We start from the raw sequence: 27,667 nt of genomic DNA on the forward strand, positions 1-27,667 counted from the left end.
ACCAGACTGCCTGTTCAACACTATACAGTACAACGATACGTATTCATTGCCTGTCCTGATGGGAAATTACATGTTGTACGATTGAACTTGATTGTGGATGCAGATGTCTCTAAGTGCTGAGTCAAATTGCAAGATCAATGCCCTGAGGCCAGTTCGTGCCCGCTACCCGCCGTGCCCTCTCTTCGACACGAAGTCCTGCCCATCCTTGCCACGTGGCTGCACTTCTATCTTGTGCGCTAAATCTTTCGGAAATGGAATTTCCTGCTCGATCACTCCACTAATAGAGCAGCTTTACGTTAGTTTGATTGATTGATCTCGTCGAGTAGATCGTTCAGAAGTGAAGCCTCTCATGTTGCTTGTCGATCTCACCCAAAGACTGCACAGCCACGCTAGTGCCAGCGTTTCGACTGGACTCGCAGATGTTGCACACATAATATTCACAGGCATGCGAGCCCCTCCGACTACTCACAGCAGTATAAGCAAGAGCGGAAGGTTGTGGTCTCGTGGTCACCTCTGTCGAGCAACGCGCGAGGGACTTACTCTTGAGCGGCCTCAAGAGCTAAATGCGTCTGCACCTTCATCAAGGCGGCAGCCGAGCTTCAGAGCACCGGACCGACCACACTTTTCATCAGCAGCTGGAGCAGATGTGTCCCGCCACAACCAGGTGTGTCCACATCTGCAGGACCTTGCCAGAGACCTCAGTGGAGTATCTTGCAGTATCTTTGGGCGAAGAAATGTCTGCAAATGTATCACTGCGTTGATGATCAACGTTTCCACACGCAGGCTCTTTTGAGATGGCTGGATGAATTGGCTGTGGACTTGGAGTTTGTAGAGGGCCAAGAATTGGAAGAAGAATTGCAGCGAACAGTGGAGGTGGCGTTGAAGGTGCAAGCCCAGAGGGGACAACAAAGTACAGTGCATAACGAGAGGAGCAACAAGAAAAGGCGAAGTTGATAAGGAGGGCGACAGCATTAGAGAGAGATATGGCTTAGGACATAACTAAGACTAGCTTTGAATTGAGAAGCCAGCGCTTTGAAGGATGCCATATTGGCAGGCTGGTGCTCTCGCCTGTTTTCAGCAGAGCAGAGGTGTGAGAAGGGATGAGCGAAGAGATTGGAGACATGCGCTGTGAGACAATTTTGTTGCTGCGTTGCGTTACAGGCGCTGTCTGCATAGCTGTAGCGTTTTTTGTGGCATGCAATGCGCATTGCCTTGAACATCAGTTTGGGACGGATTCCGCTGCTTCCTAAATTAGGTACCTTGCTCTTGTGTCGCAGCAACGCACCAATCGTTGACAATTGTTCTGCTACACATTGTTTTAGAAGGTATTAGCTGTCAAGTATGCCACCGATTTTGGTTACTTAACCAAAATTGCTTAAGAATTCTGTCTTTCTTGCATCCTTCAGCTTGGCAATTTTCTCCCTAGAGACGCGGTAGCATTCCTTCTCTTGCCAAGTGGTTCAACAGTGTGACTGGAAGGTTAAAAGAGTTGTTTCAGCTCCCACAAGAACATACTGTGGCAGATGCAGTTCAACCGGTTGCAACTGCTGTGCAACTACTGGCAGCTGCTGTGTTGCAGCAGCTGGCCTTATTCAATTATTAGTCTTAATGCATTATGCTGGCCTAGCAGTAACTTATTCTGAAGGGAACAAACATTCGCAGATTAGACTAAAAAAACGGGCGTAATAACTTTATACAGCCTGTCCGAGACACGGTTGCTGCTGGCAACTTGTTGGACATGTCTGTACAGCCTGGTTGCCACAGTTGCCACTGGCTGAGCTTCAGGCTAGCCTTAGCGCTAAGCAGCCTGCTCGATTGATGAGCGCTGTTGACATGCATTCACGAGACCGCTGATCTCAGCTGCCTGAAAGAGGAACTACATTCTTCCAGCTCACACAATGCTTGAGGGCAGATCATGCATGCAAGATCTGCTTACTACTTCCACGTTGACATTATCTAAGGCCGCCCTGCTTGCCAGACAGAAGACGAATGTTGCTAGTGTTGACATGAGCACTTCTGTGGTCTTGGTCTCTTATTAGGCGAAATTCTGTGCTTGTAGTGCTGGAAGATTGCACAGCAGCAATCCTGATGCAGCCAGAGAGCTTAGAGGGAAAGAGGCGACAACCCAACGTGCTCGTCACAGGAACACCTGGAACTGGCAAGAGCACTACTTGCGAGCAGATAGCTGAGGCCACAGGTCTGCGATACATCAACGTCGGCGATCTCGTGAAGACCCAAGATTTACATTGCGGATGGGACGACGAGTTTAGCTGCCACATTATAGACGAGGACAAGGTAAGGTTATATTAGCAGTTATAGCTAGAATCTAGCCAATGCAATAGTAAGTTTCATGGGACAGGAGGCCTTGTGACCAACACAGTACAGATGTTACTAGCCACTTGCCCCTCACAATTGACCATCAGAAGTTCAACTGCTGTGATCCTGTGTTCGAAAAGAATAGTGCTTGTTATCAACCAGAAATGTTGGATTTTGGGCACATAACCTGCTGCTTCAAATTGTCAAAGCTTAGCCACTGACCGCACTGCTTGTACAATTGCAGGTTTGTGATGCTTTGGAAGATCAGATGGGCAGAGGAGGGAACATAGTGGATTACCATGGATGTGATTTTTTTCCAGAGAGGTGGTTTGACCTCGTCATCGTGCTGCAGACAGACAACACAGTGCTATATGAGCGCTTGGAAAAGAGGCAAGTGTTTCTGCTTGGTCTAGAGTGTCACAGCCAGCATGCACAGTATGCTGCAGTAGTACTAAGAGATATGGATTCATCTTACAAAGCTCCTGGCTCTCGTGTACCTGCAGGGGTTACTCACAGAATAAGGTGACAGAGAATGTGGAGTGCGAGATCATGCATGTCATCGTTGAAGAAGCAATGGACAGCTACAGGTATTCCTCAGCCATATATCTTGTCCGCTTACACTTGAAATGTAGATTAATGTGGCTAGCAGAAGTAAATGGCAAAAGCAAGCAGCGAGGCCAAGCAGCATTTTGCAAGAAACCCACTGACCTGTCCAGTGGACTCATGCAGGCAGGAAATTGTCCAGGTGCTGCCCAGCAACACAGTCGAGGACCTGGAGTCAAATGTGGAGAGGACAGTGCAATGGTACAAGCAGGTCATGTGTCAAGTCAGATAGCATAGGGTGACTTCAAACATCGGTGCAGCGCTGATAGAGGAGGCGGTGGAGTGCAGCTCATGGCTGCCCTTTGGCAACCACCCTTTCTGTGCATTTCAGAGAGGATAATTAGTATGTATATTGCAAAAAGCGTACCCAAGCTGTTGGGGCCCAGATTTGCTGAGCGAAAAGGCAACAGGCAAACCTTACCCTGGCATGCAGGAGACTTATATGGTCATGACAAGTTGCTCTATTGCATTGAAAGTTTTGGGACCCCAAATTGGAGTTGTACAGAATCGTCTTGTCAAGTGCGTGTTGGATTGTGGTGTACGCGCAAAATTGGCGACTTACTGCATTGAGCAGAGGCAAAGCCCGAGATGTCATCGATTTTGGCTTAAGTTAGACTTTGATCCTGGAGATCATCTTAGCATTGACAAGTAAGCAAGAACTGCTGTTTTAAGCATGGCTGTGCAAGTCACACTGCTTTTTGTCTGAAGTCGTTCGGTGCCTGCGATGCAAGATCTGGACTGCTAGATACACTGCATTGGCAGCTGCTGCCTGTGGCAATGCGCATCACCATTTGCGCTGAAAGCAATGTGTGGAGGAACTCCGAGTTACTGGAGTCCACTGGAGTTTACAGATGCAACAAACAGGAGTGAATCTTAAGGGACCAGGTCTTTATGATGTTAGCGCTGGGCCCATGGGGCCAGTGGCACCCCTCTGGCCGGCGGCGGATATCATTGACTTTAAGTAATCCATTTACATTGCTGATCAGACCAATCCGGTATTATCAAAATCACCTAGAATGTCTGCAGATCCTAAAGTCAATATGGTGGCCACATGCAAGGTAGCTTGAGTGTCTCTGCTGTTTGACAGCCTGCATGCTATGCAGCCTGCAGTGCGCACTGATCATCATGATGACCACCGGTGCGCACCGTGGTGACCGCCACTCAGTGCTGGCAGCCAACGGCCGCTGCGGACGTGCTGGCCAGTATTGCACTAGTGCCAGAGCGGGTCTGCACCGCTGCTGCACCGCAGGCTCTGTGTTGATGAATGTTTTCAGCTGTGACACTATCACACACCCCACCCAAACGCTAAAACACATGCATGTGGCACGAGGTTGTGGCAGGGTGGAGGCGTTCTTCGGAGCGTCTTAAATTGGCGCCCTCTGCCTTTCTCATTTGGGAGCCCATTCATCGACCATCACGCCACAGATCCGCATAGGTCCATTTCCTTTGATAGCAAGCTATATCAAAGGGTGTGCGTTCAGGAGTTGCAGGCTTACCGCTTCTAGAAAGAACACGTGGCCTGGAGGTGGCAGACTTGTAATCCCAGTCTGGCAGTGATAAGTACTTGTGAACCGAATGGATATCTGACTAGAGGCGATCCACACAAAATGGCGGTGGCAGTCCAGCAGTCCAGCGCAGACAACCTTCTGGCTCTGCTGAAGGAGGACGATGACGCCCTGAAACTCTATGCACTGCAGAGCTTGAACAAGGTTGTCCATGAGTTTTGGTACCAGATAGCCTCTGTGCTTACATCAGTGGAAGCATTCTGTGAGGACGAGGAATTTAGCCACAGGGAGCTCGCTGCTCTTGTAGCATCAAAGGTATGTCAGCTGCGCGTCCTCGTTAGAGGACCCTGAAGCGTTCTGTCACGAAGGGTTTGTTTGTATTTATTGGCAATATATTTACAGCTATGCGAGTGTGATTTTGACGGTGGCTGCCAGGTGTTCTACCACTTGGGCGAACTTGATGATGCACTTTCATATGCTCTGGGTGCTGGCAAGCTCTTTGATATCAACGAGCCGTCCGAGTACGTGCAAACCACCTTAGGTGAGCTTAAGAATTATTTTGACTGTGTTTTATGCTGCCTTCTATTGTTATCTCGCATTGCCAAGGCAGGATCACTGCAACCAGGGTGTGATTGCTCTGTGCAGATAGGTGCATAGATCAATACGTCCAGCTGAGGAACGACACAGCAGAGGATGGGAAAGCGAAGCCTATTGACGACAGATTATCAGCCATTGTTGAGCGGCTCTTTGAGAGGTTCGCGTCTACTTTGGCCATCAGTTGATCTCTTGTGGTTCTCTGAAGCCCCTTTGGAACCTTGACTTGCATGGAATAGCTATTGTATCACATGCTCACGTCGTGTAGGTGCTTCCGGGACGGCCAATTTGAGCAGGCCGTGGGAATTGCACTCGAGGCTCGTAGATTGGACAAGGTAGACCAGGCGGTCCAGAAGGCACCCGACAAAGTGGCAACGCTCACATATGCGCTGCGAGTGTGCCAGAATTTGGTCATCAGCCGCGAGTTCCGTTTTGAGGTGGATTATCTTGCCTGCTGTAGATTACAGACAAGGGCCCATGCTGGCTTCCATCAATCTCTGTTGCCGGCACTGCTTGTGCCAAATTCACTGGTAAATCTGCTGCTCACAGAAATTTAGTAATATTGCCACTGCAGGTCCTCAGGCTCTTGATCAAGCTTTATGAGAGCGTTGAGAACCCAGACTGGGTCAATATCGCACAGTGCTTGCTGTTCCTTGATGATGCGCCGGAGGTGGCCAAAATCCTCGACAAGCTCCTGAAAGGCAGCGAGGTCAGTATCTGCCCTTCCAGCATCCATTTCACACCCTTCTTTCATTCTCAATCCTGTTACCATTGAGTATTTTTATCTGTGAAAGACATACGTGTTGTGGTCACCGTGCAGGATGATGCTATTCTGGCGTACCAAGTCTGCTTTGACCTGGTTGAGAACGAGTCGCAGTCCTTCCTCACAAAGGTAACATTACAATGGCTTGCATGTAGGGTTGATCATAGTTTTTCTAAGGTTTCCTTGCGCCCATCTGACGCACATGCAGTGAGAAAGACGTGCTGTACAAACATTGCTGTGACTTGCAGGTTGGAGCTCTGCTCGAGCAGCATGCGCCCAGGACCGCAGCCCCTGCCCCAGAGCAGGCTGAGGCCGCGCCGCGGGACGGCGCAGCAGAGGCAGCCGCCAGTGAGGCACTGCCCAACGGGGTTGCAGGCGGACAGCCTGCTGCAGATGACATGGACACAGACGCAGCAGCGGCGGCAGACGCAGCCCCGGCCATCAGCCTGACGCCCGAGGAGCAGCGCTACGTGGAGCGCTACGACCGCCTCAAGGGCATCATATCCGGCGCCACCTCCATAGGCCTCTACCTGGAATTCCTGTACTCCCACAACCACGCAGACCTGCAGGTGAAGCCTTGAGACCCAGCACAGGCTCCTGCAAGCTTGTCTACAACTTACACCTTATGTGCACTCGCTGCATGATTTACATAGAATATGGGCAGAATGTGGGGCTGTGCTGAAAGCTGGGGGCTGGTGGGGGGTGCAGATCCTGAAGAACGTGAAGACGGCGTCGGAGGTGAGGAACAGCGTGTGCCACTCGGCGGTGATCTTCGCCAACGCCATCATGCACTCGGGCACGACGGTGGACTTGTTCCTGCGTGAGAACCTGGACTGGCTCAGCCGCGCCACCAACTGGGCCAAGTTCAGCGCCACCGCCGGCCTCGGCGTCATCCACAGGGGCCACCTGTCCCAGGTAAGGGGGGCACTGACAATGCTTTGGGATCTCTTACCTGGCCGGAGGCATCTCTGTGAAGTGTGCATGTACCTCTGAGGCACTGCACTCGTGAGCATGTGGGGAGAGGGAGTAGGGGTACTTGAAGTAACACTATAAAGAAGCTGTAGGTGATCTTAAACTAGAATACTTTAGACGAGCTAGGAATTAGTAAGTTGCCCCTAATAGGCAGGGTTCAGCGGCTAATGTACGGGTGTTGCAATGCAGGGCCGTGCGCTGATGGCGCCATACCTGCCACGCAACGGGGCGTCGGGGAGCCCCTACTCGGAAGGCGGCGCGCTGTACGCGCTGGGCCTGACCTACGCCAACCACGGCCACGACGTCAAGGACTTCTTGCTGCAGAGCCTGCGCGAGACCGCCAGCGAGGCGCTGCTCCTTTCCAGTCTCTGCACCTGGCATGAAGGACTGAGATTCACCAGAAATATTGTGCAGTGCCCTTGCCAATGTCAGGGAGGTGGCTCCTTTTTCTTTGTCTTGGATGCAAGAGCATTTGGGTGAAAGATGGGACTATGGGGCACAGGTGACTCAGCACGGTGCTTGCCTGGGCCTGGGCCTGGCAGCGCTGGGCACAGAGGACGAGATGGTTTTTGAGGAGATCAAGAACGTGCTGTACACCGACAGCGCCGTCGCCGGAGAGGCGGCCGGCATCGCGCTGGGCCTTGTCAGCGTCGGATCCGCCACCGAGAAGGCCTCTGAGCTGCTCACCTACGCGCACGACACGCAGCATGAAAAGGTGCGACCATTACCCTTCCCAGTGGCAGTGCTATCGCAGCTGCACTTAAGAACCTTTAACTCTCTTTGCATGAGTGCATTCAGATGGAAAGCTGAGAAGTGTTGACATTGCCCAGATCATCCGCGGAGTGGCGCTGGGCCTGGCGCTGGTGATGTATGGGCAGGAGGAGGGCGCGGATACGCTCATCGAAGACATGACGCGCGACCAGGACCCCATTCTCAGGTTAATCTATAGCTGTTTAGCTATCGCATACCCTAGACATGACCAGGAGTCCTGCGGGGCAGCATGTTGTTTGTTGTGGAAGTTTTGTAGTAGGAAGTAGTTGGCAAGCGACAGAGAAGCTGGCAGGCTTTGGTAGGTTGGCAGACTTTAACTTGACACTTGTGGTGCGCAGGTATGGCGGCATGTTTGTCATGGGCATGGCGTACCGCGGCACGGCCAACAATGGGGCCATCCAAAAGCTGCTGCACTTCGCCGTCAGCGACGTATCGGACGACGTGCGCCGCGCGGCCGTGCTCAACCTGGGCTTCCTGCTCATGGGCGTGCCCGACCAGTGCCCGCCCATCGTCGCCCTGCTCTCCGAGTCCTACAACCCCCACGTCCGCTACGGTGAGCACCCACGGACATGCCCGAACAATTCTCTCCACATGAGTGTTCTGCCGGGTGAATCTTGCCGGGTGTTTATTGTGAGGTAATTCTTGGGACAAAAGTTCTGCAATTCACCCTCCACCCGCCTTAAGGGCCCTGTGTTCTGTGTGCACTCATTTTCCTGGATTTGGCTGATATTTAAACAGAATATGGGCTGAATTGGCAAGTGGTGAAAGCGGTGGCGGTGGGTGTGCAGGCGCGGCGATGGCGGTGGGAGTGGCGTGCGCGGGGACGGGCATGCGGTCGGCGGTGGACCTTCTTGCGCCGCTGCTGACGGACGCGGTGGACTTTGTGCGCCAGGGCGCCCTCATCTCCACCGCCCTCATCCTCATGCAGCAGCCTGAGGCCAAGGTGCCCCTGCTGCTCTAGCACACCACCCTCGCAGCCAATTTCTTGCACCTACTTCTGCTCTTGTGGCTCTGGTGCATCAGACAGTTCCTCTCCGTGTGGACTGTATCGTGCTGCTCTATTGTAGCGCGCACACACGCCTTGCAGGGTGGATGGAGAGTACCAGGCTGAGGGGCTGACGCACGGCAAGACGTCACCCACGTGGCTCGCGCTTGCTGTGTGATCCGCATGATAGCACCCTTTGCCATGTCTTTTTGGCAATCACCGCTCACCGTCGGAAAATGGTGCATTGGTGTGGTGCAGGTGTCGGCGTTCCGCAAGCGGCTGGAGAAGGTGGTGGGTGACAAGCACGAGGAGGTGATGGCGCGCATGGGGGCCATCATGGCCACGGGCCTGCTGGACGCGGGCGGCCGCAACCTCACCGTGGGGCTGCGCTCCGCGTCCGGCTACTTCCGCCGCACCAGCGTGGTCGGCCTCATGCTCTTCCTCCAGTACTGGTACTGGTACCCGCTGTCCTACTGCATCTCCCTCGCCCTGCAGCCCTCCGCCCTCATCGCCCTCAACGCCGACCTCAAGCTGCCCCGCATGCAGGTGAGATCCTCCCTCTTATCTCCCTTCCCTGACACCTAGTCCCTGCTGTGATGCGCTCCAAGTTCAGGAGATTTGTGCACCTGTCACTGTGGGAATGCAGCAGAGGGGATCAGGGGACTGTAGCACGATGGGGAGTGAAACATGCCGGATCCACTAGCTTGATTTAGAACGCTACAGTAATCAGGCTTTTGGTTTGCATTCATGTGCGCTGCAGACTTGTGCATTGGAGCAGAGGTACTCCTGGTGCCATCAATGAAGAGAGCTGAACGGGCTTGTGGGCTTGGCAGGTGGTGTGCAAGTGCAAGCCGTCGCTGTTCGCCTACCCCACGGCAGTGACGCAGGAGGCTGCGTCCACGGCTGCTAAGGTGCCCACGGCGGTGCTGTCCACCACGGCTCGTGCGCGCGAGAAGGCCAAGAAGAAGGAGGCCGAGAAGAGCGCCAAGGCCGAGGGAGGCGACAAGCCTGCTTCCGACGAAGCAGGTCTGCCCTCACTGCCGTGGCATTTGCCTTTGCAATGCCGTCTTTCAGGAGTAATAGGCCGTTGTATGGCTTGGTGCAATGTTCCCATGGAACCGCAGGCAGCAATTGCAGACACGGTGTACTGCTCTTTGATTTGTCATTGGGTCCCGCTTCTGTGTGGCTCTTCATCACGTACTGCCACATGTCTGACCGCACAGACTATTACTGCAAGCTTGTGCAGCCTCTTCCAGTCCTGCTTCTGTTGGTGAACTGGCGCAACCCGCAAGGCTTTGATTGCATGCTGGCTGCGCTGCAGCAGGGACTGCCATGGAGACGGATGAGAAGGAGGCTGGGCCGGTCGGTGACAAGGCGGAGGTCGCAAAAGCCAAGGAGCCGGAGCCGACTTCATACAAGCTGGACAACCCGTCGCGCGTGGTGCCCACGCAGCAGAAGTTTGTGGCCCTGGAGCCCAACTCGCGCTGGGCACCCATCCACAAGAACCGCCCCATCGCCGGCATCCTCGTCCTCAAGGACCTGCGCCCAGGTCAAACGCCGCGCAGCTTCTAACATGATGCAGTCTCCCTTTTGAAAGCACTGATCTTGCTGGGCCAACAAGGAGACAAGGCATTGTTTTCACAGGGATATCATCTTTCAAGATATTGATTTTTTTGTCTTTGAGGGCATATGGGATTTGCTCCATGCTGCTTAATAAGGGACGCTGCCAGTGCTGTCAGCAGCATGCCTTCGGTGGTCTGCTGCTGCCAGGACCTGTGTAGCCTTGCAGGTCAGGCATGCTGTTCTTTGCTGTTGTGCTGAGTTACAAGTGGTGTGCTGTGCAGGTGAGCCGGTGGATCTGCTGACCAGCATCAGCACCGTGCCCCAGGCAGCCGAGGGGCAGGCGCAGGCCAATGGACCGCCGGCGCCAGCCAACCAACAAGAGCCACCGCCGCCAGAGCCCTTTGGTGCGCCCCTGAGCCTGCATCACAGGACCCCTCTTCTGTGCATGTTTGACTAGGTCGACATGTTGTGAGGAAGACAAGTGGAGCCTGACTGAGAGAGAATGCTTCATACAGCCAGGAGAGGGGTTGTTTAGGTGCTGATCATGTGCTCTGTTGTGCCTTGCAGAGTACACCCCAACGTGAAGGATTTGAGGAGGCCGACCTTCTGCTGCATCCGGAGAAGAGCAGCATGTGATGGAGGATGCGTCCCATTGCTGTCAGTAGCATCTTGCAATTCATTTTGCTGAGGCTGGTCGTGAGAGCCTCTCCTCCAAGATCTTGACCTGTGGAGAGGCCTGGTGTTCCTGTGTGCGTATGCACTCTGCAGTGCTGACTGAGTTGGAGTTTTGGGAGGCCTGCTTGCAGTGTGTGCAGCAGCTTTGACCTGACAATGTGGTGGGGTGCTCTGCTTGTGCTGATGGCCCAGGCCAGCCCAACAAATAAGATGTGCATCTAGCCATAGGAAGAGGGCTTATGAGAGTGATTGGACGGCGGGCTACTGTGAAGGGATTGTCATGTATGCCCCATGGCATGCCCAAGTGGGATCCTTGGGGCCGCCAGTGTGTGCTGAACTCATGAGTTGGTAAGTCATAAGCAACCTTTAATTGGGTCGCCCTCAAGACAGCTTTATGCACAGCATGCACACAGAGCACGGAACACCAGATGCATACCATATCCTACCGCTGCTCCAGGGCAGCAGAGAAAATCGCACTCAGCACGCATTGCAGACACTCGTTTCATTTTCACTACTCCGCGCATATAAATAAGTGTTTTGCGCGTCATCTGCCAGGCCTTGAACAATATATCAAAGGAAGCTTCCACTTCAATAAGCATTGTGCACGGGTACAGTACGAGAATAACAAGTAACTCACACAGAGGATTCTTGCATTTATAACACCAGCGATACTTCCCACGTCTCTCTCTGCTAGGCCATGGTATTACTAAGGTCAACAGCACTGCAAAAGTCCTGCTTGAAATCGATCAGCTTTGCCGCATGTATACTCGCTCACGAAAGTCCGCCTGTCCTTCAGACAGCATCTGCAAAGTCGACCCAGGGTGATCGGCTCTCTCAACCGCTGCCACCCTCGACCACGCGCCTCTTCTTGAGGGGCATCCCGCAGCCCTCGCTGGAGGCTGGCGATGCACCGCCCGCCTCGCTGGCGTGACCGCCCGAGACTGCAGGGGGAGTGCCCGGCTGCGTGTGGGGCTGCGCGCTGGGCTGGGCTTCCTGGGGGGCTTGTGCTGCGGTACAAGAAAAAGAGAACTTGTCACGTGCGTCAAGTGGTCCCTGTGCCCCAGCGCCGTGGCCGTGGTTGGCTGCCGGGGCTGGCACCTCGGCCGACTGAGCCGCCCTGGGAACAGCTGTGAAGCCCGCCTGTGCCATCAGCGGTGCGCTGGTGGTCGCCGGCTGGGCGATGGTGGGCTGGGCGATGACCTGGCCCCCACCTGCTGCCTGCTCCAGCTCGGCAATCCGCTTCTGCAGGCCCTGGATATACGTGATCACCTCCTCCAGGAACGAAGCTGTGTTGGCTCGCTCCGCGTGAGGCACCACTTGCCGCAGCCGGTCCAGCCTGCGAGCGGGGTGCAGACTCAGCGGTGCCTCGTGCCAAAGAGACACCTCCGAAAAGAGGTCCAAAAGAATGAATATCACTAAGGGCACTGGCTGCACCACCCTGGGCCACCCACCTCTCATTGATGCGTGTGCGTCGTCGCTGTTCTGCCGCCTGATGCCGCGAGGCATAGGCCGAGGAAGACTTGGAGTCGTTGGATTTGGTTCGGCCCCTCGAAGCTGCAGGCTCTGCGTTTCGGCTGAGCATCTGCTGATGCTGCGCCAGCTCCGCCATTCCCGGGAGCAGCTGGTTGAACTGGCTGAATAGGGCAATCTCTGGGTACAGGGGCCCCTGCGTGGGGACCATGGGCGTGAAGGCAGACCGCAGATTGGCTAAGGACGCCAGCGAGTTCTGCAGCGCGCTCTGCTGCGCGGGCAGCCCGCTTGACACTCGTGCAGCGTCCATGACTTGTTGCAGGTCTGGAATCTGGGGTGTGGGCCTCAGTGGTTTGGCACCCTCCATGCTGCTGCTGAGTTTGTGCGAGGGGAGCTCGGAATCTCTTGCCTGTCCGGTTACCCTTAGGGACCACGTGATTTGGACCCACGGCCGTACAGGGGGAACTTTTGATTTGGCCCGTCCAAGTCAGCACCCACCCTGGATTCGATCCCTGACGTGTCCTCATTAAAATGATCTATAAATCACCTCTCACCCTGAATCCTAGATGAATGGTCAATTGAGCAACTACAAACTGCCCTCAGGCAGGCCTGCGCAGACATGCAGACATGCACACTTTTTTTATGCGCATGGGGGTCCTTTTATGATAAGGCTGACCCAACATCCATGGACTTTCGTGGACATGAATGGACAATGATTGAGCTCTAATAGATAGTATCCAAACTGCACTTTTTCTTACTCACACCCAGCAGAGCCCTAGCTAGTGCACGTGCCTATAGGGCCTGCAGACATGCACACGTGGCCAACTTAAATGATGATTCAAGAAAAAGGAATGCAGAGATCAAAACACTGATCTGGCAGAGCGAGCGCCAAGTGGGGAGAAAGATCTGACAATTGTATGCCTCTGTGAGTGTGCTGGGTCTGCTCTGGCATTTGAAGCTATACAGCGCTGGTAGTGACCTCAGGTCACTAGGCTACCGATACATGGCCATACATGGCCATGGCATATCATGATGAGCATTACATTCTGTGTATATATGGTGAGCATGATGCAGTGACGGTGCATGCTATGTGCTGTAGATATTGAGGGGTGGACAAATGGACAAAGTTCCAGCGCTGCCAATGGCACTGTCAATGGCGTTGAGGAAGTGAAATTGTTTATTTTGGTCTTAAGAACTCCTTAAGGAGACAGCATTGCATCACGTCATTGGAATGTGCACTGGGAGGCCCGTAGCAAGTTATTTTCCTAGCCGCCAGCTTGCACATGTCCCGCACGAGCTCTACAAGTGGGCGCTTATTCATGTTAAAACAAAGTCTAGTACTGGAAACATCCAGCTTGCCTTGTCCCAGCATGTCACTCGAGGGCGTCCAATTCAAAGACAGCACACAGGGCCAGGTGATCTGAGGGGTAACGCTCGCATGGCAGCCCCTGCTCCCCAATATCGCCCTCTGTTGGCATCCGCCACCGGCGCAGCAGCCGCAACCGAGGATCCTTTGAGAACCTGCCCACCAGGCAAACAACCACATGAGATCAGCAAGACATGCTCATATCTTTCAGCCGTACACAAGTTGCAGCACAGAATCTCTCAGACAGCAGGCGGCAAGACATATCATGTGCACCAGCGACGCACCAGATGAAGTCTATGGTTCGCTGTGACACGCCGTCAGGCCGGAACTTCCAGGTCGTGAATGGCGCAGGCACAGAGCCATTGGTGGAATGGGCGGCCGCCCAGTCCCAGATGCAGGACAGCCCCAGCCAATGCTCCCGCACCACCTGCACACCCCACACACTTCATCACCACAGGTTATTGCAACAGGGATCATGCCTTTGCCGCAACCAGCAGGGTGGGTGCAAGGGAATTGAAGCCAGCAATACACTCTCGGGTGTTGGGGTGCTGAAAGCGCGCTGCTCAATGGCATCCAGATGCTCAGGGAATTTCCGGACATGATCAGTTGAGGAACTGAATCCAAAGTGTACATCCTGGCGCATTAAATGCCATTTACAGCAGCCATGCCTGCTGCCATGCCTCGAGGGCGCACTTGGCAAGCGGATGAGGTTGGGGAGTCATTGAAGTCCCCACACAGGATCACAACCGGCGTTTTCTGTCGATCTGGTTCAGTCGAACTGCCGTTCTCTGGATTGCATTCGTTGCTGGAAGCAGCCTGGTGGGCTGATGCAAGCCGCTCCATCATTTGCCTCGCCTGCAGCTCTCGGGCTGCTGCATTAGCCTGCACACAGACGTGAGTGGTCGCACATGAAAGTGATGGATTTTTGCTGACAAAATGTTGGTATTTTGGTTGATGATTCATGGAAGTCGCTCCTCAATACCTCGCCTGCCTTGGCCTTCAGGTGGGTGCCGGCAAAAATCACATGCCGACCGCTCAATTGATCCCTCAACAAAACTTGCAGCATGCCCTGCTTGCCGGAAGGTCCATTTGCAATGCTGAAGGGCAGACCTGGCATGCATGCATTCCATGACTCATGGCTAGCACTTGAGGATAACGATTGCAAGCCTGCACAGCCAGAAAGAGGGGAAGTATGCAGCTCAGGCAGGTGCTGCAAGTGCTGTAAGCCCAGGTTCTACTCACCGCATGGTGGGCCAATCATTTCAAAGCGCTCTGTTCTGTAGAAGAGGGCGCAACCGTCACAGGGAAACCCATACTGTTCTGCTGGCGAGCATGCCTTTGGCCAAAACAGGCCTGTGTATCCTAGCTGCTCAAGCCTGGGTTTAAAGAAGTCCTCTGCAGATGCGCCAGAGCTGTCAGCAAAGCGTGATCCAGTTTGAATGGGCATCAAGCAGGAACAGATACTGCATGCGCCTAGTGTGTGTTGCGTACCATATCTGTTGACTTCTTGCAGGGAGATCAGATCAGACTTGGACTCCAAAATTTCCATGAGTAGCTGGGGCGAGCGCGACTCCCATGACAGGACATCAGCCGGTACCTGAGCAGCAAAGAGCACTTCCAATGCTTTTTAAAATTGGATATGCCAGACCTACTGCATGCATTCATGTGCTGCAGAAGATGAGACAGCAATTCCTGTTCATAAGCGCACCCTCTCAAAATCGCCAAACTGCGCCAAACCGTCTGCAAGGACATTCCACTGGAGCACGGTCATGCTTTGCGCATGCTTTACAGGATCTTGTACGTCCTCAAATGTGCGCTGGAGCTTTTGTTTTTTCATGGGAGGAGGCTTTCTTCTGGCACCAAAAAATCCCAGCAGGCTGGTTGTGGGACAAATCAATCGTGACCTGTGCAAGCACTCATGGCAACGTATCAGTAATTTATATTCCAGATGGACTTTGGATTAGTTATCTCAGCAGCAGGGTGACTGACCTTTGGTAGCAAGAATGCGCCCCAAGGCTAAACAAACGGTGGTCACTCAACAATCGCCAGGCAGGAACCGATGAAGGCATTTCTTTGCGTCATTTTACTCATATACTGCCCTGCCAGGGCCTTTGCATGTGTCCGATCGGTGTTGAACGTCCACTACACTTAGGATGTCCATGGACAATCTGTCCGTGATAGGGCTGCCTTAATAATGTCCTCGATGGAATCGATGTGGTTTTTAAGGAGTGAAATGATTACTGCAAGATCTACAGAATCGCAAATGAGAGACAGAGCGCCTGGCAAAGATGATATTGTTCTGGCTGACGTCACACAGTTTCCTTCGTTTTCTAAATTTGATCTGGACAGCTACCACCCTTTACCACTTCCATCACGTCTTTGCATCATGGATGATCCCTCAACAGTCCTTTATGCAATCGTGGCAATGGATGTCGCAGCACACTCATATGATCAAGCAAAGCAACAGAGAGCACTACAAGTGCAACTGGTCTTATCAGACACCGTGCAAGACAAATGATATCGATAGTGCACTAGAACAACGATTGTTCTTGCTTGGGTTTGCTTAAGCAGGGATATTATGTTCCTGACAAGTTTTGCCTCAACAATCTCTATTCAAATAACTATAAATTCAAACTTCTCTACGGATGTAAGCGCAGTGTACGAAATGTAAGCGCCAAACTATGCCTGACCCACGGCTGCTTTCAGCTGCTCGGAGAGCGCGGCAGGCAAGCGAGAAAATGCTGTCTGAAAGGCAGCACCATGCACAGCAGCGCAGGCCGCAAGCTGCTCCTTTAAGAAGACGCTCAGCTGCAGGCGGTTGACTGCGTCTCTCTCGTACAGCTGCTGTCTCCTATCGCAAAAGTAACAGTGAGCAAGCACAGAAATGCATCGGACAGGTTTGAAGTCAGAATCAGTTGCAAGTTGAAGCACTGCATTGCAGGATGTTAAGCAAAAATACCTGGTCGTCTCGCCCTCAGCGTCCTCGGAGGTGACCACAGTGTCTGCAGCATCACTTTGGGCTTGACTAAAATAGTCGTTCCCAGAGCTGATGTGGCCCGCCAGGTCACTCCCCTCAACCTGCAGGACAACATCCTTTCATGGAAGGCCCGTCCCTCAAACGGCATGACAGATGCCAAGAAGGGAGCGTCATGTTTATTCTGGGAGCCCCATGAGAAAGTTTACCTCAAACCACACAGATGTGATGCACCCAGCGATGGGCTCAAGCCGGTCCAGCAGCGCCGGCACGGGCACAGTCAGCAGCACACACATGGCCAGCGCGCTCAGCTTGCGAGCATGGGGCACGCCGATGTTGTCAAACTTGTCCAGCCAGACATCCACAAGCGCCAGCAGCGCTCGCTCGCCAGGCTGGTCCCTAGCCGGCGCTGACAGCTGTGCCAGTCCTGGCTCGGCCCGAGCCAGCAGCTGCAGGAAGGCTGGCGAGCTCTGCAGCAACAGCCGAGCAAAGACGCCCAAACCACCTGGACATGCATGCCCCACTGAATCATTCACTCTCTCTCCTGACATCCGAATATCCACCCCAGCAAAGAACATTCCATCCTCTGACCTCTATCACCCATCCGTGCAAAGCACACCACTTTGCCGCACAGCCAGGATACTTAATGAGAGAGGATTGCCCACCTGCGATCACTTGGCTGGGCTCCTGGTCTGACAGCAAGAGGTGCAGCAGCCGCTGCAGGGCAGGCTCCATGAACCCAGGCATGTGCTCCGGGTAGGAGCAAAGCAACAGGCCCATGACAGGCAACAGCAGCAGCATGCCCCGCTCCTTCACATTCCCCAGCAAGATGCACAGGATCCCCACAATCGTGGCTGCATGTCTGCTCATGAAGTCCGGCCCGCCCAGCAGGACACAGGACGTGATGATCTTGGTGGCTGTCTGGATGTGCTCTGCGCGCATCAAAGAAACCGATTTCAGCGTGCATGCTACATTAAATCGCATGGCATGCTTGAGCCTCTCAGAAGAAATGTACTTCAGATCATCTGTGTAACAGCAGCACACTTCACCTGTTGATCTCTCCATGACGATGGCCAAGTTAGGGAACAGATCCAGGAGCTCTGGCTGAGGTGCAGGTGCATTGCGCAGGGTTATCAGCCACAGCTGCAGACCGTCCTCCAGCAGATTCAGCTCATCAGGCTGCAGCACAGACATCCACAGTCACATTAGATTCCCGTACCAAAATCCTTTAAAATACTGTTGGGATAGATGCCAAAACACACAAGGATGTTGATCGGGGATATGTACCTGATTTGAGTCGGTGCATATCCGCAAGACTGGAATTAAGAACGGATAGCAGGAGGGGCAGTCCGTGCCCAGGGCATTCACCAATCTCTGCACACTCATGAGCACCTGCGCAAGCATTTCAAGGTCGAATGCGCATGACTGTGCAGGACCAAAGCAAGCATGCTCATCAGCCGCAGAGCACACCTACCTGTATTCTAAGCAGGCTCTGGCCCTCAGCCTCCTGCCAGATGGAGGGCAACAGCTGCATGATACCATCTGCATAGGGGCGGATGCCATCCGCAAGTCGCTCAATGATCATGTTGAAAACATGGAAGACCTGCAGCACAATAATTAGCCACCTCAGTGCCATTTGATACTGAGATTACTTTCTTCAATATTTGTTGTGGAAGTGCTCAACGCACCTGCAGCTGTGTGTCTAGCTCATTGGAGTCCTGCAGGAGCCCAGCTAAGAGCTGCAGAGCTGGTGCAACATACTCCAAAAAGGGGGCCTCCTGAAACTCCCAATCTTCAATCAACGCCCTTAAGCTGGACACCTGCAGACAGCTCAACGGTATTACTTACACGTTTGAAGGTATAATTGTACATGCTTAAGTATCAGCACTGTATTTATGACTTCAACATCACAGGCATCATGTTTCACATGTAGTTTTTTATGGGAAGGAAACCAAGCATGAAAGGACACTGCTTGCATGGCAACCATGACAGAACGTTATGGTGTACTCACCGCGGCCAGCTGGAGGGCGGTGTCATGGTCTGCCATGAGGGAGAGGAGGGCTCGGTAGGCGGCAGGGCGGCCCTCAGCGCTGAGCTTGACCACCCACTGCCCCAGCAGCAGAGCCGCCCTCCTGCGCAGCGGCTTGGCCTCTGGCGAGGTGTCTGCCAGCTCCTGTTGACACACAGAAAGTCCAGGAGCCTCCGAGCCCAGTGCAAGACTCACAGTGAGCACATGACATCAGTGAGCTCTTAAATACACTGTTTGATTGCAACAAAAGGTCACCTGAAGGAGGGCTGTGTTGAACCACGACATGAAGTCGATGTAGTCATGCAGCTCATAGGCGCCCACTCCCACTGCATTGTAGGCCGCCTCCTTTGCCAGCCCAGCCGCTGGGACTCCACCAATGCGCTGCCCCTGCTGCATGGAAGCACTCCCCGCTGGGCAGGCCTCCGATGTGCTCGTCAGCAGCTCCATCATCACTGGCGCCAGTGTCTCTCTGTCCGCCTGAGCAGCCGAGCAACCCCCTCAGTGGCAGGCACATAAACAAGAAAAGGAAACATGACATACAGGAACATGCACTGTGTCATCTAGTTGTGGGGAAAGTTCAGGGGTTGAGCAAGTGAGTAGAAGGACACCTCTAGCAGGCTTGCCAGAAGTACTTCAGCACAGCCTCGAAGGTGATCCTGCCACGATCCCATGTCTGCTTCATGATGAAATGCTGCCGGGCTCTCTGCCCATTCCTGGAGCTCCTTGGCCTGCAGTACAAGCAGAACGTTTCTTTCACTCCCAAGACGGTTGGGATTGGGGCAAGCTGTGTGCCATGCATGAAGCAATTTGCCCATGACACTATGCAGATGTCTATGGGTAGGCATGAGCAGTCCACACAAAGAGCGCACATTCAGAGGCAGGAACTTCTCCACGACGGCGATGCAGAGCAACTGCAATCGGCCGCCTGCCCAGAATGCCTTAAGACGCGCCTTAGCCTCTGCTGACATCTGTTTGAGGGTTGCGGCCTGCAGAAAGATTGACACACTATTCACTTCAACATAAGTGGAACTGAAAAGTAGCTAAGAGGGTGTGAGCTCCTGGTCTTACAAATGCAGAAAATAAAATACGGTAATGCTTTGAATTCAAGAAAGATGCATACCTGGCTTCTGGCAGCAAGATTTAGCTCAAACGAGCTTGACATGCTGCCTCCATATGCCGGACTTTTCAGCACACCGTGCACAAATAGCATGCACTGTGTGTAGAAGCCCTCATTCTGCAGGGGAGCTGCAGGAGCACCCACAATCTGGCTGCACATGAAGTCCAGCAGCGGCGAAAATACATCGCAGTGCAGCAGCGACCAGGGATGCGTCTCTAGCACATTTGTGAAAATCTTTGTGAGCTTCAAGATTGCTCGGTCCAGCATTGCGTGCAGCTGGCTGCGCCTACTTGTGCTCCCATGCCGCAAGGGTAGCAACTCTTGCAAGCACTTCAGGAAGGCTGGTGCCACCTGCGCAACACCGCAGGTCATGTGCCACATTGCAACATCGCAGACTGAAAATGCAGCTCGCAATAACAAGGAACATTGTCCTCCTTAGCGCGGCAAGTGATCAGTCACACGCATGCAACTTACTTTTATGTACAGATGGGCTACCTTAACAAGAAATGTGAGTAGAAAGGTAACGTACCTGAGCCACGGCTGGGACGCTTTGAAAAGACTTTGCATCGCTCTGGAATCCAAAGAGTGTCAATCGGCGCAAGCCCTGCGGCAAGGAAAAAGTTTGTCCCGAGGGGGTTATGTGGCACTCTGGAAAGCTGCATTGTGACCCTGACCTTCGAGGCATACCTTCAGCTCCAGCAACCATCGCTCAAACGTGAGCATCACAGATGCATTCTGTTCGTTGCTATTCAATGCCTCTGGAAGCTGCTGCAGCAGTGTTGTTGTATCTGCCAGCCACTGAGTCCAGTATGGACTGAAGAGCTGTTCCCTTACCTGTAATCATGCAGCACCCCAGTCAGTCTTGCTTGCAGGCACGAAATGCGAGTGACCTCGAGCAGTGCTGTGCAGTGCTCTAGGACGAGGCAAAGGGGAATCTCACATCCGCAAAGTTCTTCTGGTCGGAGGCTAGACGCTTGGAGGAGAGCTCTTTCAGGATATGATGTAGGACAAGATAGACTCTCCGCACGGTCATTGTGCTGCCATTTTGCATGAGCGCAATGAGATCCGCGAAGACAGAATGCCACTGCCTGGGATAGTCATTGCGGGCAACCTTGGCAAAGACCAAGGCCACTTGCACAGCAATCTGCGAAGCAGCAGAAATTCAAGCTCATTTTGTAGGTAAAGATGGGGTTATCGATAGCGTGAAGCACACATAGGTGAGTGGGTGCAGCATGAGTGGCAAGCATGCCTGACTGTCCTCCTGATCAAGCAGGGAGAGGAGTTTTGTTCTTAGATGAGTTTTTTCCTGATCCGTGATGCCCCTGTGTCAATGCCAAGAGCCATACTTATAGAGTCCAGATTGAGAGCTGAAGACGTTCAGTCTACTTGAGAAGCTGTAAGATCAAGCGCAGCACCCTTGTCCAGGTCGTAGACGCCAATGACGATTTATGCTGTTCTTGAAGTAGATTGTGGCCAACCATCGTGCGCTATGGTCCAAATTTCTGGATCCAATGATCTCCTGGAAGCATGCGATGCTCAGACAGCTGATGCAAGAAAACCCACACATCTGGAAGAAGAATCGGAAATTTGATGTCATACATACCGCGAGACACGAGCAGAATCCCTGTCGGGCCTCAAAGGACTTCAGTGCCGTTTCCGCAGCCTTCTGTAAATTCACATCGGGACTGAGAGCTCTTTTCAAGCCCTCATACACCTCGCTGACATATTCAGGTCCCAATGAATCTTGTTCCATTATTGGATCTTGCTACAACATGATCTCCAACACCTTGCACAGTGAAATGCTTCCTTGCTTCACAGATCCTTATGTAAAACGGCGGCCTAAGCGACAATCAAGGAGTCTCCAACAGGTATTCCAAGCGTCAAGAGCTTCCTTTCGCATACAATGCCCCCTTTTATGTTTCCACACTGTGGCAGAGGCTTTATACGTAGAGAGACGATGGTGCCAGGTGGCAAAGCATGCAGAGCATGCAAGGTATTGCCTACTGTAATAGTTCTTAGATGCAAACAAGAGGTCAAGTAGTGCTGCTCTCGAACAAGGTCATTTAAGGGCTCTCTTGAGAATGAAGAGTTGGTCAGCCACTTGCTGAAAGCTTGTAATAACGGCATGCATGCCCAATTGGCCCCACTGGGGGCGCTCATCATGATGATCTGGGAGCACTCTCTGAGCCTCAGCATAACCAGCTGAGAGCACGGTGCTGCTTGCAGTCACTAGCCTGGTGATATCCACCCTGAGTTCGGGATTATCACATCACATGACGTTCAACAGTTGTTGCACACTGTGTGGCACTTCCGACAGCTGCAGGTGACATTTCTCCAGCACATAAGTACTTCCAGGAGAAAGCCATGGGAATTACGTTCTGGACACGACATGTATAACGAGACTAGAAATCAGAGGAAGCGTCCTGACAGGTAGTCATTATCAAAGTGATTGATGCGGATGTATCCATCCTCCCCGCCAGTGGCGAAACTCCGGCCATCAGGTCTGAACGCCACAGCATTGATGGGCCCAAAGTGACCCCTCACGCTGCCAATCTCTTCCATGAAGATCTGCACAGACAGGAGAAAGGATCAGTGAATTGCTCGCATAAACGCAAGGTTCCCTCAGAGGGAGATCAGCAGGCTGTTATTATTTACCTTGTGGATAAAGCGCGACTGGAAGCCTCCAGCACGATCACTCGTGGTCGTCACATCTGCAGCATCCTGTCCGCCTCCAATGAGCACCTGCAAAACCGCAGCCCTCATCATCTACTTGAAGCTGTGACTGCACCAGCAGCACTCTCCAGAATCTATACATGCATGATTCTTGAATTGCTCTCTGTAGGTCTGCAACAATCAATAGTCCAGGACTGGAGGCTTGCCTGGTCAAAGACAGGTGAAAGCGCCGCTGCATTGGCTGGCCTGTCTGTATTGAAGAATTTGAGGACCTCAAGCGTCTGTGTGTCCACCAGCTTCACAAGCTTGTCCACGGAAGCTGTCACCATGTGTGTGCCATCCTTGTACAGCTGCATGTCCCTGATCTCCTTCTCATGGAGCTTGGCCTCTTCCTTCACCTTGCCAGTCTGCAAAACAGCACATTGGCATTCCGTGAATACCACACAAAGCACTCTTATGGGCTTCCTGTGGCTTGCAGTACAAGCGACAAGCCGATGATTAAGGTTGAGGCAGGACCGACCTCCACATCCCATCTCCTCACAAATCCATCCTCTCCAGCAGAGATGAGCACTGTGTTGAGGTCCGTGAAGGTGACTCGATTGATCCTCTTGCTGAACCCCTCCAAGCGCTGCACTGGCTGGTCGCTCTGCTCAGACGGGTCTTCTGATATTCTGACAATGTTGATGGCGGGCGTGGTGGTCATGAAGGGGTCTGTCGACAACGCTGCAAGCTGCTCATCGATCGAGAAGGACACTGCTCGACAGGGTGCCTGGTATTTGAAGGTGAACACATTCCTGCCCGTCTCCACCTCCCACAGCTTAGCAGTGCTGTCTGATGAACCTGTCAACAGACGCGTGGAGTCCACTGCGATCCAAGGAAGCAACTATCAGACACTTCTTCTTATTCTCTCAATAATGTCTCTGCGCGTGATGTTGACACTAGGTCTGAATACGCCAAAAATCAAAACTTACTGCTGACATCGCATGTGTTCACTGCTCCATTGTGCCCGACATATGTCCCAATCCTCGCTCCATCCTCTGAAAACCACAGAGTGGGATGGTGATCCTGCACGCACGGCCCACGCCCATCACGCACCCGTACCTTGACGATATGCCCTCAAATTACGAATATAAAATATGCAATAGTATAGAGGAAAGAGCCTGAGATCGTACCTTTGCACAGGAAAATAGAAGATCTCCTTCCCGATTGTACCTGCACCGCCACTCAAAACTTAGATCTGACGGATATTCATTAATATGTCGTCACCACACATGAGACACATAGTCAAGCATTTGATTATGACATTGTTTGAGCTAGAGAGTGATGTACTTGAGCTGAGTGAGAGGCCGTTCGTGGCCCTTCAGGAGGTAGGGCCTCATTCCAACGATTTTCAGCAGCAGATATACTACTCAGCACAAAACGATGAATCTAAAGATTGTGGTGCTGGGACGAGTTGTCAGAAGCAGCAGAGACTGACTGAGCCTGCATGCCGGCTGTTACGAATCTCACGTCACCCCTTTACGCAAGGATGCCAGGAACGTCCTGTTTCTGTCCCTTGGCAGACCTGCAGACCTTACAATCTTCCTGGGTGAGGCCGATCTTGAATATCAGCGGTTCTATAGTCATCTATGTCACTGGCAGGTGGAGCAGCAATGTCGACCGTCGTCCGTGCAATCCCCACTTGATCAAACTGAGGCTCGCTTACTCAATAGCAAGCACTGATGGGCTGTCTCAGGGTTGATGAGCCCCCGTAACAGCAAGGTGTGGCAGGAGCACCAATATAGCTGCTTGTGAGCCAGGTTTTCCCTGTGTTCATGTTAGTCAGCAGAAGCATCGCTGTTTCCTGCAGCTTGAACCAGTGTGCTGACACGCAGGAAATTGTGGAACAGATGGTGCATATAGGCAGGACTAGATTAAAGGGCAGGAGGGCCATCTTTGCTGCAGCACTGGTCCTGCTCTTCCTAGTCCATATTGTCCATGTCATGCCTGCGCGGCAGCGGCAGCGGAGGGCGGGCCGAAGGCTGAGCGAAGACGCAGCTCTATCTGCTGCACTGGACGGGCTGCCAGTGAGCCCCAGCGCCAAGAGCCAAGCCACACCTGCGGTGAATGTGTACGGTCTCGACCCCAGCCTGCTAGCTGCCCTGCAGCAGAGCGGTGCCAATGCAACCTCTGGTCAGCCTGGCAACCGAAGCAGCAGTTCAGCGCCCATCCCAGGGCCCTCCCTTGCTCAGTCTCCCATGACCGCCACAAGCAGCAGCAGCAGCAGTCAGTCACCCGGCATGGTGCGCTCGAGCAGTGTAGGGTGGCCGGGGCCGGGCGCGGCGCCAGAGCCCTCCGCATGGAATCAGTCCCCCCAGAGCGCGCCAGCCCACGGGCCGGCACAGGCGCGCAGCTCCGCGCCGTTGCCGCCTCCCCGCAGTAATTATGCGCCGCTGGACCCCCATCTGGCAGCTGCGCTGGAGAACCAGGGGCGAGTGCCCCCAGCAAGCACAACCCCGAGCCCCACTGCAGCGCCGCCTCGCAATGCCACAGCAGCCGGCAGCAGTGCCAGCATTGTGCCTGCTGCTGCACCAGCGCCCCTGGGTGCCACAGCACCCCAGGCTGCTGCTTCCCCGGCGTATGCGCCTGTGGCTGCTCCTGAAGCGAGTGCTTCCCCAGCAGGAGTGCAGCAGGTGCGCGCCAGAACCATTGGCCCCTTTTTGCGCCGCATCTGGCAAACGAAGTTCATGTTTATGACTTTTCTAATCAGCCTTGCTGATTTCCCTGATGTGCTGCATTTGGGAAAGCTGAACATTAACGTTTTTTTGGTGACAGGATGAGGTGCAGCAGCTCTGCAGCGACAAGGCGTGGCAGGCTTCATCTTTGAAGCTGCTGCAAGAGCGGCCCTTCGCCAGCCTGTTCTCGCAGGAGTTGAATCAGACTGTCTTTGATCCTACGGGGCTGGAACAGATCAATATGAACTACTACGTTGTCTTTAAGAGGTGCACATACCCCTCTCTTACCATGCTGTAATCGTGTGCATTGCTTTGGTGACACATGCAAGGCAAACACATTTTGATGTCACCATGTGTCATTTTCCGCAAGCGCCCACCGTTACCAAGATCTCCCTTGTTGGTGTTGCCAGGCTGTATGAAATGTGCAGAAGATCTGTGACCCTGACAAGCTTTGTGTTGCGCACAGTTCCCAGACACTGGCCTACATCCCCAATAGACTGGCCCCAATGGACGACAGCAACAAGCTGGTTGCCATCTCAAGCAGCATCAACAAGACCTCCTTTGGAGGCATTGCCGCCAAAAGGGACGCCGGCGGTCTGCTGGCCGTGCAAGAACGGCGCATTTCAGACGCCACCGGTACATCCCCCTTGCTGTGGCGCATTTGCAAAGTATTCTCATGCTTGGGTCAAGGCAAGCGTTGCAAAAATTGCAATCTGATGTGAGAATACGAGTATGCGATCTGGCCATTGCAGGTGAGGAGCTGCGGCCAATAATACATGAGCTGCAGGTGGCGGGGGACCTGAAGAGCTACAAAGTGCAGCGCAACTGTGCCGTTGCCTTCAACCTGTCGCAGTCAGTCACGGGGTTCCAGGACATACAAATCCACTATGATGACCAGGGAAGTGAGTGACCCTCTGTCTCTGTCAAGCCCATACCCACAATTCATTCATGTGTGATCACTGGGTGCAGGCTGAAAAGCTACAAGCCATGCGCATTTGTTTGGAGCTGACGTCTGGGGTGCCATGCTTGCAGACAAGTTCCTGCTGGGCCTGTGTGATGGCAATCACTGCGCCGGCGGCCAGCATGGGCGTGACAGGGGGAATGGCAGGATCATAGTGTCGCGCATGAAGGAGGACAGCACCAGATGTGCGTGGGTGCCTGAGAAGGTCATCAGCATCCCGGCCACAGCCGCCTTCACGCAGTATTCTGGCATTGCTATCCGCAGCAACAGGATGCTCATTGCGTCACAGGTAGGCATTTTAGCTTTCAATTGCTTGTCTGACTTGTCAGATAGCCACACCACAACGCTGCACAACTTTTTGGCAGCAATGACCCGGCACGCATCTCATACGAAGGAGAATGGAGGACCACTGCTGGTGCAGATCAATAGCAAAGATCAACTGCAAGGTTCAAGGGGGGCATTTGTGTGGATTGCAGGAGGACTCGGCGGTGTGGCTGGGCGTCGTTGACTGGGAGTCATGGGAGTTCAAGGACGAGGGGGACCTGTACCACCTGCCTAGGAATGAGGCATGTGAGATGGTGTACTGCAACATTGCAGCGGTGCAGTGGCTGGATGACAGGCGCATCACGGTGGCGTCCGGTGTTGCGCTGCCAGGTGGCCCCTGGGCCTGCTTTTCAAAAGCAGAGTCCCTGCATCAGTTCTTGCTCCCTGCCAGCGCCGTCTCGGATGCAAAATCAGCTCGGTGAAATGATCCCACACAAGGGCTGTCGTTGGAAAATGACAGGCAGAGGGCCGAGGAAGAGCATGCCCTGGAAACGTACAGAGTTTCATGAGACGACTAAATCAATATTTTTCAGCATGGCCGACTGCGTTGGCTTGCTCCACTGCCATTTTTGGACTGCACAGGGTGTGTTGTAGCATCAGTTGGATGACACGGGTTGTTGTAGAGTATGCGCAAGCTGACCAGCATGGATCTTCTTTTTTCTATTTCTGTAGTGTCTATTGGAACCAAAATGAATGACCTCGCACTGGAAACCAGTCACATGGCAAGGTGAGACCTTGGTAGGCTTTACAAAGACTGTCTGTTGTTTGGGCCAGGTGCAAGACGTCAATGACGCACTTGAATCGGTAGACTTACATGCCTGCCATGTTGCACATGTTGCTTCTTGAGCTTTTTTTCCAAAGTTTATTGGATGGGTTGTCATTTGATCTCAGCTCCACGTGTGATGAGCTGATGATGCTGACTAGCAGATATTTCTTCTCAATGACATTTAGAAGTAAAAAGGTTCTTACAGAGGTCCTGGGGAAGTACATGGACGTAGGCACAGCTCCGCCCTGAGAAGCGAAAAATAACAGTAGTCCCATCAACAGCTTTTTGTAAGCCAATGAATATTGTGGTGTTTATGATTATAGCTGGGATCAACTTCAGAGTAGCTCACAATGCATCCTATCAGCCCACACTCCGACATGGCACGATGACATATGACACAAATAATTATAGTACAATCATCATGTACAAGCAGTGATGGTTCCACCCTCTGGGTTTCAAAAACTGCAATTACTAGCAGAAATAAGTCTGCATCCCTTTTATAGAGCATGCGCACAACTTCGCCATG

The 27,667-nt window shown here is 53.2% G+C and overlaps 9 protein-coding genes across 9 annotated transcripts; 4 read left to right on the forward strand and 5 right to left on the reverse strand.

The window, feature by feature from the left end:
• Positions 1 to 286: 286 nt before the first annotated feature.
• On the forward strand, positions 287 to 1,397 carry COCSUDRAFT_53826 (hypothetical protein). The gene is made up of 2 exons (XM_005646960.1): positions 287 to 664; positions 784 to 1,397. Exons 1-2 carry the CDS (start codon positions 350 to 352, stop codon positions 952 to 954), a joined length of 486 nt encoding a protein of 161 aa, XP_005647017.1. The 5' UTR covers positions 287 to 349; the 3' UTR covers positions 955 to 1,397.
• A 691-nt stretch (positions 1,398 to 2,088) lies between these two features.
• COCSUDRAFT_16595 (P-loop containing nucleoside triphosphate hydrolase protein) lies at positions 2,089 to 3,151 on the forward strand (the record flags this gene model as incomplete). Its single annotated transcript, XM_005646961.1, has 4 exons — positions 2,089 to 2,295; positions 2,561 to 2,712; positions 2,820 to 2,903; positions 3,046 to 3,151. The coding sequence occupies 4 exons, from the start codon at positions 2,089 to 2,091 to the stop codon at positions 3,149 to 3,151; spliced, it is 549 nt and encodes a 182-aa protein (XP_005647018.1).
• A 1,208-nt stretch (positions 3,152 to 4,359) lies between these two features.
• COCSUDRAFT_24376 (26S proteasome regulatory complex, non-ATPase subcomplex, Rpn2/Psmd1 subunit) lies at positions 4,360 to 11,130 on the forward strand. The gene is made up of 18 exons (XM_005646962.1): positions 4,360 to 4,739; positions 4,860 to 4,965; positions 5,070 to 5,178; positions 5,287 to 5,455; positions 5,593 to 5,727; positions 5,839 to 5,910; positions 6,030 to 6,350; positions 6,490 to 6,696; positions 6,943 to 7,101; positions 7,256 to 7,468; positions 7,584 to 7,690; positions 7,863 to 8,077; positions 8,313 to 8,467; positions 8,768 to 9,055; positions 9,343 to 9,535; positions 9,834 to 10,058; positions 10,354 to 10,476; positions 10,640 to 11,130. Exons 1-18 carry the CDS (start codon positions 4,527 to 4,529, stop codon positions 10,654 to 10,656), a joined length of 3,027 nt encoding a protein of 1,008 aa, XP_005647019.1. The 5' UTR covers positions 4,360 to 4,526; the 3' UTR covers positions 10,657 to 11,130.
• COCSUDRAFT_47901 (hypothetical protein) lies at positions 11,095 to 12,596 on the reverse strand. Its single transcript, XM_005646963.1, has 2 exons — positions 12,199 to 12,596; positions 11,095 to 12,083 (listed from the first exon to the last, which is right to left on the reverse strand). The coding sequence occupies exons 1-2, from the start codon at positions 12,582 to 12,584 to the stop codon at positions 11,582 to 11,584; spliced, it is 888 nt and encodes a 295-aa protein (XP_005647020.1). The 5' UTR covers positions 12,585 to 12,596; the 3' UTR covers positions 11,095 to 11,581.
• An 805-nt stretch (positions 12,597 to 13,401) lies between these two features.
• Positions 13,402 to 15,827, reverse strand: COCSUDRAFT_66649 (DNase I-like protein). The gene is made up of 8 exons (XM_005646964.1): positions 15,573 to 15,827; positions 15,292 to 15,487; positions 15,075 to 15,180; positions 14,826 to 14,978; positions 14,566 to 14,693; positions 14,277 to 14,465; positions 13,868 to 14,010; positions 13,402 to 13,738 (listed from the first exon to the last, which is right to left on the reverse strand). The coding sequence occupies exons 1-8, from the start codon at positions 15,650 to 15,652 to the stop codon at positions 13,591 to 13,593; spliced, it is 1,143 nt and encodes a 380-aa protein (XP_005647021.1). The 5' UTR covers positions 15,653 to 15,827; the 3' UTR covers positions 13,402 to 13,590.
• A 948-nt stretch (positions 15,828 to 16,775) lies between these two features.
• On the reverse strand, positions 16,776 to 21,417 carry COCSUDRAFT_637 (ARM repeat-containing protein; the record flags this gene model as incomplete). Its single annotated transcript, XM_005646965.1, has 15 exons — positions 16,776 to 17,062; positions 17,223 to 17,489; positions 17,607 to 17,736; positions 17,845 to 17,949; positions 18,032 to 18,160; positions 18,246 to 18,377; positions 18,569 to 18,730; positions 18,842 to 19,063; positions 19,195 to 19,314; positions 19,456 to 19,615; positions 19,747 to 20,054; positions 20,644 to 20,834; positions 20,958 to 21,025; positions 21,119 to 21,222; positions 21,307 to 21,417. Coding segments are annotated over 15 exons (2,496 nt in total), but the record flags the coding sequence as incomplete, so codon positions are not given.
• A 337-nt stretch (positions 21,418 to 21,754) lies between these two features.
• On the reverse strand, positions 21,755 to 23,822 carry COCSUDRAFT_29744 (TGF-beta receptor-interacting protein 1). Its single transcript, XM_005646966.1, has 7 exons — positions 23,706 to 23,822; positions 23,549 to 23,588; positions 23,348 to 23,441; positions 22,897 to 23,240; positions 22,583 to 22,783; positions 22,359 to 22,445; positions 21,755 to 22,271 (listed from the first exon to the last, which is right to left on the reverse strand). Exons 1-7 carry the CDS (start codon positions 23,753 to 23,755, stop codon positions 22,113 to 22,115), a joined length of 975 nt encoding a protein of 324 aa, XP_005647023.1. The 5' UTR covers positions 23,756 to 23,822; the 3' UTR covers positions 21,755 to 22,112.
• A 153-nt stretch (positions 23,823 to 23,975) lies between these two features.
• Positions 23,976 to 26,797, forward strand: COCSUDRAFT_47904 (hypothetical protein; the record flags this gene model as incomplete). Its single annotated transcript, XM_005646967.1, has 7 exons — positions 23,976 to 24,137; positions 24,251 to 25,048; positions 25,191 to 25,357; positions 25,557 to 25,726; positions 25,843 to 25,992; positions 26,123 to 26,340; positions 26,528 to 26,797. The coding sequence occupies exons 1-7, from the start codon at positions 24,117 to 24,119 to the stop codon at positions 26,795 to 26,797; spliced, it is 1,794 nt and encodes a 597-aa protein (XP_005647024.1). The 5' UTR covers positions 23,976 to 24,116.
• On the reverse strand, positions 26,797 to 27,453 carry COCSUDRAFT_33531 (hypothetical protein). Its single transcript, XM_005646968.1, has one exon. It carries the CDS (start codon positions 27,414 to 27,416, stop codon positions 27,186 to 27,188), a length of 231 nt encoding a protein of 76 aa, XP_005647025.1. The 5' UTR covers positions 27,417 to 27,453; the 3' UTR covers positions 26,797 to 27,185.
• Positions 27,454 to 27,667: the final 214 nt, after the last annotated feature.

Source organism: Coccomyxa subellipsoidea (assembly GCF_000258705.1).
Source record: "Coccomyxa subellipsoidea C-169, whole genome shotgun sequence".
Lineage (NCBI taxonomy): Eukaryota > Viridiplantae > Chlorophyta > Trebouxiophyceae > Coccomyxaceae > Coccomyxa > Coccomyxa subellipsoidea.

Coding starts and splice junctions, on each gene's coding strand:
- COCSUDRAFT_53826 (XM_005646960.1), top strand. CDS start 350: ATGTTGCTTGTCGATCTCACCCAAAGACTGCACAGCCACGCTAGTGCC. Junction 665..783: donor ATGTGTCCCGCCACAACCAG/GTGTGTCCACAT, acceptor TTCCACACGCAG/GCTCTTTTGAGATGGCTGGA.
- COCSUDRAFT_24376 (XM_005646962.1), top strand. CDS start 4,527: ATGGCGGTGGCAGTCCAGCAGTCCAGCGCAGACAACCTTCTGGCTCTG. Junction 4,740..4,859: donor CTGCTCTTGTAGCATCAAAG/GTATGTCAGCTG, acceptor GGTGGCTGCCAG/GTGTTCTACCACTTGGGCGA. Junction 8,468..8,767: donor TGCAGCAGCCTGAGGCCAAG/GTGCCCCTGCTG, acceptor GGTGTGGTGCAG/GTGTCGGCGTTCCGCAAGCG.
- COCSUDRAFT_47901 (XM_005646963.1), bottom strand. CDS start 12,584: ATGGAGGGTGCCAAACCACTGAGGCCCACACCCCAGATTCCAGACCTG. Junction 12,084..12,198: donor CGCACACGCATCAATGAGAG/GTGGGTGGCCCA, acceptor CCCCGCTCGCAG/GCTGGACCGGCTGCGGCAAG.
- COCSUDRAFT_66649 (XM_005646964.1), bottom strand. CDS start 15,652: ATGCCTTCATCGGTTCCTGCCTGGCGATTGTTGAGTGACCACCGTTTG. Junction 14,694..14,825: donor AATGATTGGCCCACCATGCG/GTGAGTAGAACC, acceptor CATGCATGCCAG/GTCTGCCCTTCAGCATTGCA. Junction 14,011..14,276: donor CAACCTCATCCGCTTGCCAA/GTGCGCCCTCGA, acceptor TGGGGTGTGCAG/GTGGTGCGGGAGCATTGGCT.
- COCSUDRAFT_29744 (XM_005646966.1), bottom strand. CDS start 23,755: ATGAGGCCCTACCTCCTGAAGGGCCACGAACGGCCTCTCACTCAGCTC. Junction 22,784..22,896: donor TGAGGAGATGGGATGTGGAG/GTCGGTCCTGCC, acceptor GCTGTTTTGCAG/ACTGGCAAGGTGAAGGAAGA. Junction 22,446..22,582: donor TTTCACCTGTCTTTGACCAG/GCAAGCCTCCAG, acceptor GCGGTTTTGCAG/GTGCTCATTGGAGGCGGACA.
- COCSUDRAFT_33531 (XM_005646968.1), bottom strand. CDS start 27,416: ATGGGACTACTGTTATTTTTCGCTTCTCAGGGCGGAGCTGTGCCTACG.